Source organism: Amaranthus tricolor, chromosome 9 (assembly GCF_026212465.1).
Source record: "Amaranthus tricolor cultivar Red isolate AtriRed21 chromosome 9, ASM2621246v1, whole genome shotgun sequence".
NCBI lineage: Eukaryota > Viridiplantae > Streptophyta > Magnoliopsida > Caryophyllales > Amaranthaceae > Amaranthus > Amaranthus tricolor.
In genome coordinates, this window is record NC_080055.1 from 10,855,815 (window position 1) to 10,869,014 (window position 13,200).

At 30.0% G+C, this 13,200-nt stretch overlaps 1 protein-coding gene across 1 annotated transcript; it reads right to left on the minus strand.

Moving 5' to 3' along the window:
• Positions 1–7,137: 7,137 nt before the first annotated feature.
• LOC130823714 (uncharacterized) lies at positions 7,138–8,387 on the minus strand. Its single transcript, XM_057688442.1, has one exon. It carries the CDS (start codon positions 8,167–8,169, stop codon positions 7,378–7,380), a length of 792 nt encoding a protein of 263 aa, XP_057544425.1. The 5' UTR covers positions 8,170–8,387; the 3' UTR covers positions 7,138–7,377.
• Positions 8,388–13,200: the final 4,813 nt, after the last annotated feature.

A 13,200-nucleotide genomic window follows, 5' to 3' on the forward strand; every position in this document is an offset into this window, starting at 1 on the left:
AATGGTCCAGGTTTGGTTTTGTTTTTGATTTGGTTTGATTTGATTGGTTTTGTTTTGATTTGTTTTTTGTTTGGATCGATTTTGGTCGATTCTGATCAATGATAAAATACCGATAGAGTTCTTTCGTCCAAGAAAACCTTACGGCTTTGATAGCATGTAGAAAATTATAATGCGGAAATAAGACTGATTTGGATTTTGAATATTTGGTTTGTATTGAATAATAATGAGAGGTAATACCTCTACAAGTAATAAGGACTAAAATAAGGAAACAAAATATTACGAAATATTAAACTTAAGGAAACTAAATCACAATAATATAAAATATAAAATAATATTATACTAATATTCCACTGTCCTACAATAATACTAAATATAATAAAATGGGATGGTGTCTAAATCGTCTAATCACATACTTTCTTAATATCAACTTTTTGTAATTTTTAGTTGATAATTCAATGTAAAAATCATAAAAAATGATTCATGAAAAGCCAAATATTTAGCAAATATAATGAAACATAGGAAATATATTGTTAGTTAAAATGTTACTACTATTATTTAAACAAAATTTGTAAACATAATTATATAGTATTTTTTTAAATCAACTTAAGAAAAAAAATGAAACTCGTGGTTATAACTTAAGATATGTTATATACTCAATATTTATTAACTTGTGCTCACCAAGAGAAAATTTAGGTTTTGATCCGCAAAAGCTAATGCAAATTATTTGATTAAAAATTATGGTAAAATTTAATGGTGATTTGAGTGCACAATGCATGTGTGCATTCATGTGTGACTTATGGGATGGAATCCTATGGAGTAAGTTAATGGGTGTATTAAGTTGGTGACTTAATGTGTGTGATTGATAATAAAGTTTAAGTGTTGCTTTGAATGTATTGAGTTACATGTGTGTTAATGAGTACTTAAACATGGGATTTATGATGAATGAAGTAAATGAGGAGTTTGGTAATCCAAGAGTCACCTGCACTAGGATGCTCGAATTAGGCACTTATCGAAGCCTCAATGCCTTGAACGAGCACCCAAAACAGAAGCAATCAGAAGGCCAGCCTGCAGCATGCTCGAACGAGCACATAGGTGCCTCGAACGAGCACTTTGAGGATCAGCAGACAGAGGCTCACAGAAGGATCTGCTCGAACGAGCAGTAGGTCCAGCAACTTTGGATTCTGTTTTGTTCGACTTCTTGGTGTCCTAGGAGCTGTTACTTATAATTTATTCCTAGCATTAATGTTGTATGCTCAGTAATTCTTATTAGCCCTACAAATTTGTGATGTCATTAGCTCTCTAATTCCTAGCATTAATGTTGTATGCTCAGTAATTCTTATTAGCCCTACAAAATAGTGATGTCATTAGCTCTCTAAAACACGTTAAACGTAAACCCCAAGCCTAAACACATAACCTTTGCGTTCTCTTAGATCATTTGTAATACTTCATTGTAAGAGTTGTATTTTTCAATTGGTATAATATAAACAAGACACTACACACCACGGAGGACGTAGTTATCATTGAGTGAACTTCCTTAAATCTTTGTGTTCTTTTGCATTTGTTTTAATTTCTTTAAACATTGTCATAGTCATTGAAATTACAATCGGTTCATCAAGTTACTTCATACGTTGCAATCTTGATAACATTAGAGGTAAAGTTTTATGCTTAGACTCCAACCAAGCAATTATTTCACATCCCCACATGGAAGTCACATGTAAATTAATGAAGACTAAGAATAACAATCTATAAAAATGGTTAAATTTCTCGTAAAATATTTGGTTTGAAAAGAATTAATTGGGAAACGGCTATAACAACATAACAACTTTATAAGTGCTAACGGTCTTCATTCTGTTGCTTTCATGCTTTAACTCTGTTTTCCTAGGCCCGCAGTTTTTAACTTAGTAAATACTCTCTCCGTTCTTTTTTGATCTTTCATTTTGGATTTTTTACACCTATTAAGAAAGATAGAATCTTTGGGTTGTAGTGGGTATTATTTTAATTAAATAGTAGTGTGAAGTAATGATTGTATTGGAAGTATGAGATTGTAGTGGATATTATTTTAATTAAATAGTAGTGTGAAGTAATGATTGTATTGAAAGTATGAGAAAGAAAATAATTATAAATAAAAGAAAAGGGGTACATCAAAAAAAAAGAGGGGGTTTTAAGGGGTAAAAGTGGGATAAAAACTTTCTAAAAATAGAAAGTATTCTAAAGTGGAAGAACTTTTGAAACTACCCGTTATAGTAATGTAGAAGATCAAAAAAGAACGGAGGGAGTATATATCATTCGGTACACATTAAATGAAATTCTACGGTAATCGATAAAATTAGAGAAGGTCTTAATAAATAATAGTTATTTAAGAGATTAATAAATTACCTTTAAATGATAGTATTTAATAAGGTGAGAGTTTTTATTTATTTAATTTATCTTTTTTAGTTTTATTTATTTTATTATTATTCTTTTATCTTTTTATATTAATTTACAAATCAATATGATTGATTAGGAAATCTAGGTCTGTATTATTACTATGCATGAATAGTTGTAGGGATCCGGCTTTGGTATGAGTTTTTTAGGTTCAAGTTTTCAACTTAAGAAATTTATTCAGCTCATTACATTAGTTAGTTTTTATTTTCAGATTGATTTAACCCAATCTATATTACAAGGAGAATAGAAACCCACAAAAAATAATTGGGAAAAATTTTGTTTATCCCATAAGTAAACTTTGTTTATCTATCTAAGGTAGTATTGCGGATATAAAGATAATACATATCTCATTTAATATTCAACTACTATCTATTAAAAATATATTTAATTTTTATCAAATCATTAATTATCGGTTCATTAAATCAATTAATATTCTCACTTTTTATTCTCATTTCTTTACATCTCTTGAACTCGAACAATTAATATTGGAGTTTTGTTGATGGACGCTCTAGGGGCATTTGTTAAGCCGTATCTAAGGAATTGTAAAATCAATTTAATATGGAGTAGTAAACTTAAATATATTTAAAATTTTTAATTTATATACATTAGATGTATTACCTAATATAGTATAAAATTTAAAATTTAACACATATAAGAGATGAAAAAAAAAGGAAAGAGAGATCAAAGGTAAGTAGGGGTGTGCTGTACAAAATGAGACTGGACCAGCAGTCCGAAACGGAACTGGAATCGGTTGAGAGCGGACCTAAACCGGACCGGACTGATTGCATCCGGTCCAGGCTCTAGGTCTTACTTATTTTTCATTTCGGGTTTTCGGTTTGGTCTATTCTAAACCAGGAAAAATCCGGGTTAGACCGGATGAGACCGAATATATATAAAAGTAATTTTGAAGGTGAATAATATTTAGGATTTTTACGTATATACTTATTGGAAGGGCTTTATATTTTTTATTTATAATACAAAATAATTTTTTAACTCAAATATTTTAAGTTTATAATAATTAATTTGCTAAATTACTTTGAAATCTTCCAATTTTTAAAATTTATTTTTGGTATCAAAAATTACTTCTGGTCTACCCGGATTGGACCGGGACAAAATCAGGACCGGAGCGGATTGAACTGGTCCTATTTCCGGTCTTAAAATATTCCAAATTACGATCTTTCGGTCCAACGGGTTTTAGCTGGTCTGGTCCGAATTTGGACGGGTGAACATCCCTAAAGGTAAGTCTCTATCCTTTATTTAGAAAGGAATGGAAGAGAAGATATGGGAAGGTAAAAGAATAAAGGGAATATATATTTCCATCTTTTCAACCTTGAAGAGATCAAAAAAAATACACAATTCGTAAACATCGCCACCCTTTTTATTTTATCGTCACCTCTATTTTAATGAATTGACGATATTACCCCTGAACTATAATAATAATAATAATAATAATAATAATGATAATAATAATAATAATAATAATAATCCTAGACTTTAATAATAATAATAATAATAATAATAATAATAATAATAATAATAATAATAATAATAATAATATTTTAAAAAAAATATTTAAAGGGGTGAGTCGCACAAAACCCGCGACTCGGTCGCGGCTCAGTCGCACGTTTTGTGCGACCAAGCCGCGGCCGAGTCGCAGATTTTGTGCAACTCAGCCTTTTAAATGTTTTATTTTTTCCAAAATAATTTTTTTAAATATTATTTTTGTTATTATTATTATTATTATTATTATTATTATTATTATTGTTTTTTAAAAATATTATTTTTATTTATTATCATTATTATTATTGTTATTATTATTATTATTATTATTATTATTATTATTATTATTATTATTATTATTATTATTATTATTATTATTATTATTTTTATTATTATTATTATTATTATTATTATTATTATTATTATTATTATTATTATTATTTTTATTATTATTATTATTATTATTATTATTATTATTATTATTATTATTATTATTATTATTCTTAAAAAATTAAAAATATTATTTTTATTATAATAATAATAATTATTATTATTATTGTTATAATAATAATAATAATAATAATATTTTAAAAAAAATAAAGGGGTGAGTCGCGCGCGACTGAGCAGCGGCTCAGTCGCACAAAACCTTTAAATTTTTTTTTTTATTTTTTAAAATTTTTTTAAAATATTATTTTATTTATTATTATTATTATTATTGTTATTATTATTATTATTATTATTATTATTATTATTATTATTATTATTTTTAAATATTATTTTTATTTTTATTATCATTATTATTATTATTATTATTATTATTATTATTATTGTTATTTGAAGTCCAGGGACATTTTTGTCATTTCATTAATATAGGGGTGGCGATAAATTAAAAAGAGTGACAATATTTAACAATACCCAAAAATTAACCATAACCATGTCATCCCTCTCAATCCCTGTTCTCCCTTTTGTTTCTCAAATGAAGAGATTAAAAAAAAAAAGGTAAGTCTCTAACCTTTTATTGTTTTCATTTATTTTTGTAACAGTTTTAAAAGCATATGGTTGAGGTTCAATATCTATAAATACATTTCATAAAAAATATATAATAAAAATATATACATCGAGATAGATCCAACAAAATCCACATAAATATATCTGAACTCGTAGATATCCATAAAAAATCATGTATAAAAATCTCTCCTTAAATAAAATATTTCCTGTGAGTTATTGAAAACATTAAAGAATAACATAATACACAAATTATTGTTTGAAACGATCAATCACATCTTACATTAATGAAATAAATCAGCTATTACTTCATATCATTAAAATAGGAACTCTTGATTTAAAGTCATTTCACTAAATTACAAAAAATTGTGTAAAATAATTAATTAAATTTGAGTTGCACTCGATTTGTTATTAACACAGACTTATCTTTAATTGAAGTCTAAACTCTCAAAATGACCCAAATCCAAATCAACCCGAGTATAATGCAGAATATTTGAAAAAAAATAAGATTTTTTAATAACTTTAATCAAAAAATAAGCATTGGCCAAACTTTATTCCCAAAATAAGCGTCTTTGATCCCAAAGCTAGGCTCGGTACGTAATCGCTATTACTAACAGCGAGTATAAAGAAATAGTCGAAATTTTAGTCAAGCTATATGTCGCTGTTATTGACAGCGAAATAAGGCTTTGACTAATCAATGGTCAAGTCGTTGTTAGTAACAGCGACTTTAGGCTTAGAAAGAATCTAAAGGGTGCCGCTCCTTTTGCATTTATCACGGATTATAAAGAATCTGCCCCTACATAAAGCTCACTAATTTCAATTTAAAATGTTTTTTCTTTTTCCTTGTCCTTAGAGTGAATGGATTATAGGCAAAAGTAGCATCTATCATGTAATCTAGTTCCACTTGTAATTAATCTTTTATCTTTATATAAAATATTAGTTTGAAGGGGTCCAAAGAAATGCTTTGGATCTTCCTTGGTATGCTTACCTTATTTTTATCCTTTTGCTAATTTACCTTAAAACACTAACGTCCCGTTTAGTAATAGATATTAAATAGTACTAATGATAATGAAAAGTTCGGTAGAAATATCTCTTAAGAAGTTTAATGATGATGCTTATTCTTGTTCAACAATCTTCTTTTCTTTACAAAATTCATTTCAATTCATTATCATTTTAAAATGCTGTATTATATGCTAATTAAAAATCACAAATTTTTGGCTCACAATTTTTTTATGATCAAACTTTCACATGATACATATCATGAAAATTTATACAATACATTACTCTCAATTTAAGCATTTAATACCGATTATTAAATGTATAATAATTATTTTATTTGATGTGGGATTACCAACAAATATTCTACATATGTAAAGACATTGAGGGATAGTATAGTGTAATTTTCTTTTGTTTTATTATGTCAAATATTGTCATCATAAAACAAAATATGATACCGATTACACGTATACAGGGATAGTAAAACAAAATTAGTGAGCTTTATATAGGGGCAGATTCTTTGTAATCCGTGATAAATGTAAAAGGAGCGGCACCCTTTAGATTGTTTCTAAGCCTAAAATCGCTGTTACTAACAACGACTTGACCATTAATCAGTCAAAGCCTTATTTCGCTGTTAGTAACAGCGTCATATAGCTTGACTAAAATTTTGACCATTTCTTTATACTCGCTGTTAGTAACAACGATTACGTACCGAGCCTAGTTTTGGTGCCAAAGATGCTTATTTTGAGAATAAAATTTAGCCAAAGCTTATTTTTTGATTAAAGTTATTAAAAAGTCTTATTTTTTTTCAAATATCCGTATAATGCACTTGAAGAGTTGGACTTAAATCACAGTAATTCTACTATCAACAATTGCTAAACATAAATTGTTGTGACAAATACTCTCTTCAAAATATGCATTAGATATAACTAATTAGTCTAATTAATACAAATTAAAAAGAAAATAAGAATGTATGATTCTTGTTTTGAGGTCTTCTTTTTAAGATACGTTCTCTCACAAGAATAGCTAATTTGTAAAAATAGTTAAGAACATCTGGATTCCCATTCTTTTCGTTAATTTTTGTGAGAGGCCGTCTCTTTAAGAAACCATTTCTAATTGGGCTGACCTATTATAAATTTTTTAAATTATTATAAGTATGCATTATGAATTATGTAAGTAGACATTTAAGATATTAAAAGTAGGCATTAAGGATACAGTAAATAAGCATTAAGAATACGATAAGTAGACATTAATAATACAATAAGTAGGTATTAATCATTAATGGTTGGGCTTGAGATACGTCTCTCAAAGAAACGGTTTCTCCATAGACTAGTTAATTCTAATTTCATCCTTGCTAGTGGCTACATGTTTTTTAAATCAAATTATAATTTATTTATTTACAATTTGTAAAACAGTTAAAAATATCTACAAAAATGTCTAAAAATTATCTTCTCATACAAAGAATTTTTTTTTCTTCATAAGATTTCTGGTAGAAGCTTTACAAACCAAAAAGCCCACTCCCAAACTAACAACCCAAATACCCACATCAACGGCCCATCTAACTCCTTCCATATCCATGTCAATCTCCATCGTCTGATCATCAATGTCATCAAAATCATCACCACCGTTAGATCTAGTTTCTACCTCACCACAACAGCAACAATCTCCCACACCTAGTCCCTCTCTCTCCACGTCATCATCCACGTCACACTCCCTCTCCTCTAGAATATCTTCCAGTTTCATGTCAAATTTCTTCATGCAAAACCTTTTTTTCTTCACCACTACTTTCTCCTTTAAAACGACATCGTTTTGCGCAGTGGCAAAAACCTCAATTTCTTTAACACCAAACAACTCGTTTTTATCCAGCAAGCTTCTACACTCCATTGTTAATCCATTAACGTCGTGTTTCCGGAAAACTCCGCGGAGAAACTTTTTGTTGCCGAGGTGGACTTCGAAATTAAGGCCATTAGTAACCGAAGCGGAGTCATTAGAAGAGAAAACGACGTCGTTGTTGGAATCAATAAGGTTGCGATGAAGTGATAAAAAAGCGGGAGAATCAGGGAGGAATTTCGAACCGTTGATTTTTAGGAGAGTGTTGTTGATGCGAGGGAGGAAAACGAAGGTGAGATATTCCGGTAGGAGGGAATTTGATTTGGTGGAATTTGAGGAGAGAGAAAAACGAAGTGAGATGGTTTTCAGGTGAAGAAAGTAGTTTTTATGGTGGTATTCCGTTGTACGGCACATTGTATGATTGATTGTTTAGGGATTGTGAACTCGTTGATTTAGGGTTATGAAATTTGGGGTTGATTTAGGGTTTGAAATTTTGGAGAGGGTTTTTAAATGTTGAGAGAGGCTTGAAGGATGGAAGAAATTGGGACTTGGAACCTTCTGTTTTGGAGGAAATCAATGGGAGGGTTCGCACACGGTTTCGTATGGTGGGCACGACAAAATAATAAAACTGCAAAACTTGTTTCGTAATTTACATTTTTCCAATGTTCTTTAATCATTTACTTATAAAAGTTTTATACTCCCTCCTATTCAGCTCATGTGTCCCATTTACTTTTGAGACACCGTTTATTTATCACTTTTAAATTGCATTTTATTATTAATCTATAAGTTAAAACATAGCCATGTGGGATCTTATTTGATTTGTTTTAATGTAAAGATTATTAATATCAACTTTTTATAATTTTCAATTATACATAACTCGATATATTAAGAATTGAATAAGTGCATTGGATAGAGTGCATAAAGTAAATGGGACATTTAAGATGAATAGGAGGGAGTATGATACTATTTTATTATATGATTACCTTAATTCTTTAATTGCTCAATTTTAAATTATAAATGTGATTAATAAATGATTACTCTAAGTCTAAAAATTAATTATTTTAAAATTATAAGTAATTGCCTTAATATTATAAGTAATTATTTTAAAATAGCAATTATGCATTAGGATAACTCTATGAAATGATGTAATTTATATTTTCTAGAGGAGGTCTTAGTAAACAATAGTGATTAGTAAAGTTAACAAATCACTCTTATGTGATACAAATTGATAGGATGAAATTTTATGATATTAAATTTACCTTTTTAATTTGGTTTATTTTATTATTAATTTTTTTTATTTTTGTTGTTATTTACAAATAACAGTTATTAATTATAAATTATTATATTTTTTTAATTAAAAATTGTGTTAAAATATGGTAATATGAGAAGATAAGAACATCATGAATTCTTAACTCTTGTTGAGTTGACACATAACAGTTCATACTTGCCTACATGAGTTGTATACTTGGTATTGCAAAGTTGCAAACTTGCAATTGAATAGATTGCAACATCGGAGTAAATTTTGTCGGTATAAAACTACTCCTCTGAAATTTTATTTAAATTATTTAATCACATACTTTTATAATATTAACTTTTTATAATATTCAGATATGCATGATATGTAATACTCCCTCCTATTCATCTTAAGTGTCCCATTTACTTTATGCACTCTATCCAATGCACTTATTTAATTTGTAATATATTGAGTTATGTATAATTAAAAATTATAAAAAGTTGATATTAATAATCTTTACATCAAAACGAATCAAATAAGATCCCACTTGACTATGTTTTAACTTATAGATTAATAATAAAATGCAATTTAAGAGTGATAAATGAATAGTGTCTCAAAAGTAAATAGGACACCTAAGATGAATAGGAGGAAGTATATAAATAATTAAAATAATATATTAAATTATGTAAAAAAATCAAATATAATAAGCATAAAGGAATAAAGAAAATATTCAAGAAACTATCGAAAATGAAGAAGTTATAAAGGACATAGGGAGTAGTACCCTCGTAATTATAGCATAATATTTCTATAATTTAAATAAATAAGTAGTATAATTATAATATAAACGTTTCCTGTCATTTAACATTTATTTTTAATTTAAATTGTTTTGTTCTTACTTACTTTTTCATCTTTTCTTTTATTTTAATTTCATTTGTGTATATGTGAAATATAAGTAATAAATTATTCTAGCAAAAAATCATCTGAAAAGATTAGATTAGTGTTAAACTGGAAGAAAATAATAAGGTTAGAGGAAGATTTGACAATATTTATCTGGGAAGGTTGAAGAAGGACTGAACATGCATTAAGAATGTTGGTGCATGAGAAGGTTACGTACGGTTATGAAGACACTTGTTCATTGTTGGAGATTATTACAAGCTAGTGGGACATGTATTAACAGAAGAAACAAAGAGCGCCATTTAAACTAGAGGAAAAACCACTAAAGAAAACGAGAAATCAAAATGTCAAAGACAGCAACAGTGGCGTGCAAGGGAATTTTAAAGACCGATGAAATAGCAGAAGGAACATTTTACATGCATAATGATGGACTATAAATATACTTCATGGGGGACATAAAAAAGGTAACTAAATTCTACTATTGAGAGATATACAAAGAACTCTTAAGTAATTTATTGCAAGAGTTAATACAATTGAACTTCAAGGACCCACATTGATTTTCAGAAGAACATTAAATAGCACAATCATAAATACAAGAGAGAAATTATAACTGTTCTGATTAATCCTTAATAGAACATTTATTAGATACTAAGAATATTATCCAGTAATCATCTTCTTCATTAAGACCTCATGTCAAAATACGTCATAAGTACTAATGCACTTGATTGCCATTGTGCTCCTGGAATGAGCTATTAGGCAAACTGTTTTAGAATGATACTGACTTGGGCTCGCAGAGTGTAACACCCTGAGATTTTCCTGACGTCATTAATTAATATTTTAATAATTTTTGAGTATTTTACAATTATATTAAATTAATTTTGGAGTAGTGTTAATAATTCATTTCATACACGAATTTAAATATTAACATATATTTATATAAAAAATACAATTACGATTCTATATAAAGGGGTTCGAATTAAAATAATTATTTTATTTAAAATGTGTGAGCATATAAAGGTGAGTTTCTTAGTTAGGCCTCGCAAGAAAATAAACCTAGGTAAATAAATAAATAAATAAATAAATGTACAAATAATATAAAAGGATGGGTTAAGGTCGTGAGTACTCCTTCACTCACTCACAAAGAAGCACGCCGTCACTCCGTTCCTTCTCTTCTCTCTTTCTCCCTCCTCCCTCCTCCCTCACTGTGACCAAGAGCAGCCGGCAGCCACCAGCACAGCTGCGCCTCTTCTCCTCCTCCACAAGCAACAGCCGACTCCTCCCCGTCCTCCACAGGTAGCAGACGGCAGCAACTGGTCTTGCTCCACCACCTGGCAGCAACAACTGCTGCTTTGCGTGCCCCAAACAGCAGCAAGCCACTGTGACGCAGCCCCCGAAGCCAACGCAGCTTCTTCCTCCACCTTTGTGCTCCACACCACCACAACAACCACCTATACCCTCACCCATTTCTAGTTCCCCTTTGTGAGCCATCTCCTCTTTTTCTAATTTATTTTCTAGCTTTTGATTGGAGTTTTATTAAGTGTATTGAGTTTGATGTTGGTTGTGTTAATTCCACTGAATCTTTTTGTGGATAAGAATTTGATTGATGAATTGAACATGTTTATGACTAGGGTTTGGATTTAGAAATGAAATCACTAATGATGTGTGTTTTATGCTATATTTTGGGTGATGTGATGATTGATTAAATAACCTTAAAAGTTGTTTTGAAACTTAGTCGATTGATTGTTGTTGTGATAATTAGTAATGGTGATAATTGTAGCTAAGTATGGAAGTGATTTTGGTTGTTAAATTGAAAATAATAGTTGTTAATTGTTGTGGTTTGATTATTGCGAACTACAAGTACCCTTATTAGGTTGTCATTGAAGTCATAATGCATAATGTTAGTAAGGCTATGAACATAGTGTCAACTTGTCGAGAATTATTAAAGTTACTTGTTATGATGTCTTGATTATAGTTCTTCCTAACCTTGAAGAATATAATAGGTGATATTGCGATGTGATAAACTTAAGATTCGTCATTGTCATCATATTAGCACTACATTAACATCGCAAGATTTAAGTGTGAATTGATATGTTATCTTAAAGTAACGTGGATCGATATAACTCAAATTGGTTGATGTAAAGGAATGATTCACACGATCCTTTTTTCTCTTAAATTGATGGAAAGACTTATGTTGTGTTGAGTTAATGATTTTGACTTGTATTGAATGAGTTGTGTGCGTGCTAAAGTAATCGGAACTCATGTTGAATGGGTGATAGCGGTTACTTTGGTATTTAGTTTGGTATGGCAAAGTAGTTAAGGGAACTTATTAGTTCTACTCATAACTGCTATAGGTGCCCATTTTGTAAGAGGAAAGCAGCGCCTTAGTCGGGTGATTTTGTGACTTCTGATCGTGCAGTGACGCTTACAGGTACGTACATGCAGTAACTAACCCTCATATGCCATTTCCTTTAAGAAATTATTGTTTATTGTGATAATATTTAGTGTATCGAAACTATGAGGTGCTAGTGAGAAAACTTTATATATGAAGGGCCATCGATTATGAAATCCCTGAGCTTAGAATAGTTTAGAGAATGAGAGTGTTAGTAGAAGGCGGGGACCACCCCCTTATTTATTTAAGAATTAGATTATGCTTTAATTGGAGTTAGAATGACTCCTTTATAGGTGAATTTCATATTTTGTTGAGTGGCTCAGTAGGTTTTGGCGTGCTGCTATCCCACTAATCCCAGGGCGCTCATCAATAGTTGAAAGTGAAAGTTATTGCCATCTGATAAAGTATTAGATTATGATTAGCTGGCGTGACTCAACTGGATTATGTCCGGTTGATTTAGTAGTCCCCTAGGTGAGGTTCGACGGGACCACCGTAAGGGGGGTATGAGCATGCTTGGGTCATTGGGCGCCAGGTGGCCGATACCGCCCCTTGATCGAGGTGTTACCATGCGGGCCTTGCAAACCCTAATATGGTGGCCTCTTCACTGGTTTAGTACCCCAGTGTGTTAGTTTTTCCTGAAGGTAGGACCCGAGAGGGTCAGTTGAAGGGGGCATGAGCTCATACTTTGCCATGGGCGCCGAGTAGCCGATAACGCCCTTGGCCGTGTCACTATGCCAAGAAGTAGAGAAAAGATCCACTGGTAGAAAACTATTCAGTGATAGAAAGTTTATTCATTGATCGAAAGTTATTTAATGATGGAAGGTTCATTCTTTGGTAGAAAGCTTACGCGTTGATAGAACGTTTACTCATTAATAGTACATCTACTTATTGATAGAATAGTTTATGCTATTGAGAAGTGTGCCTAAGT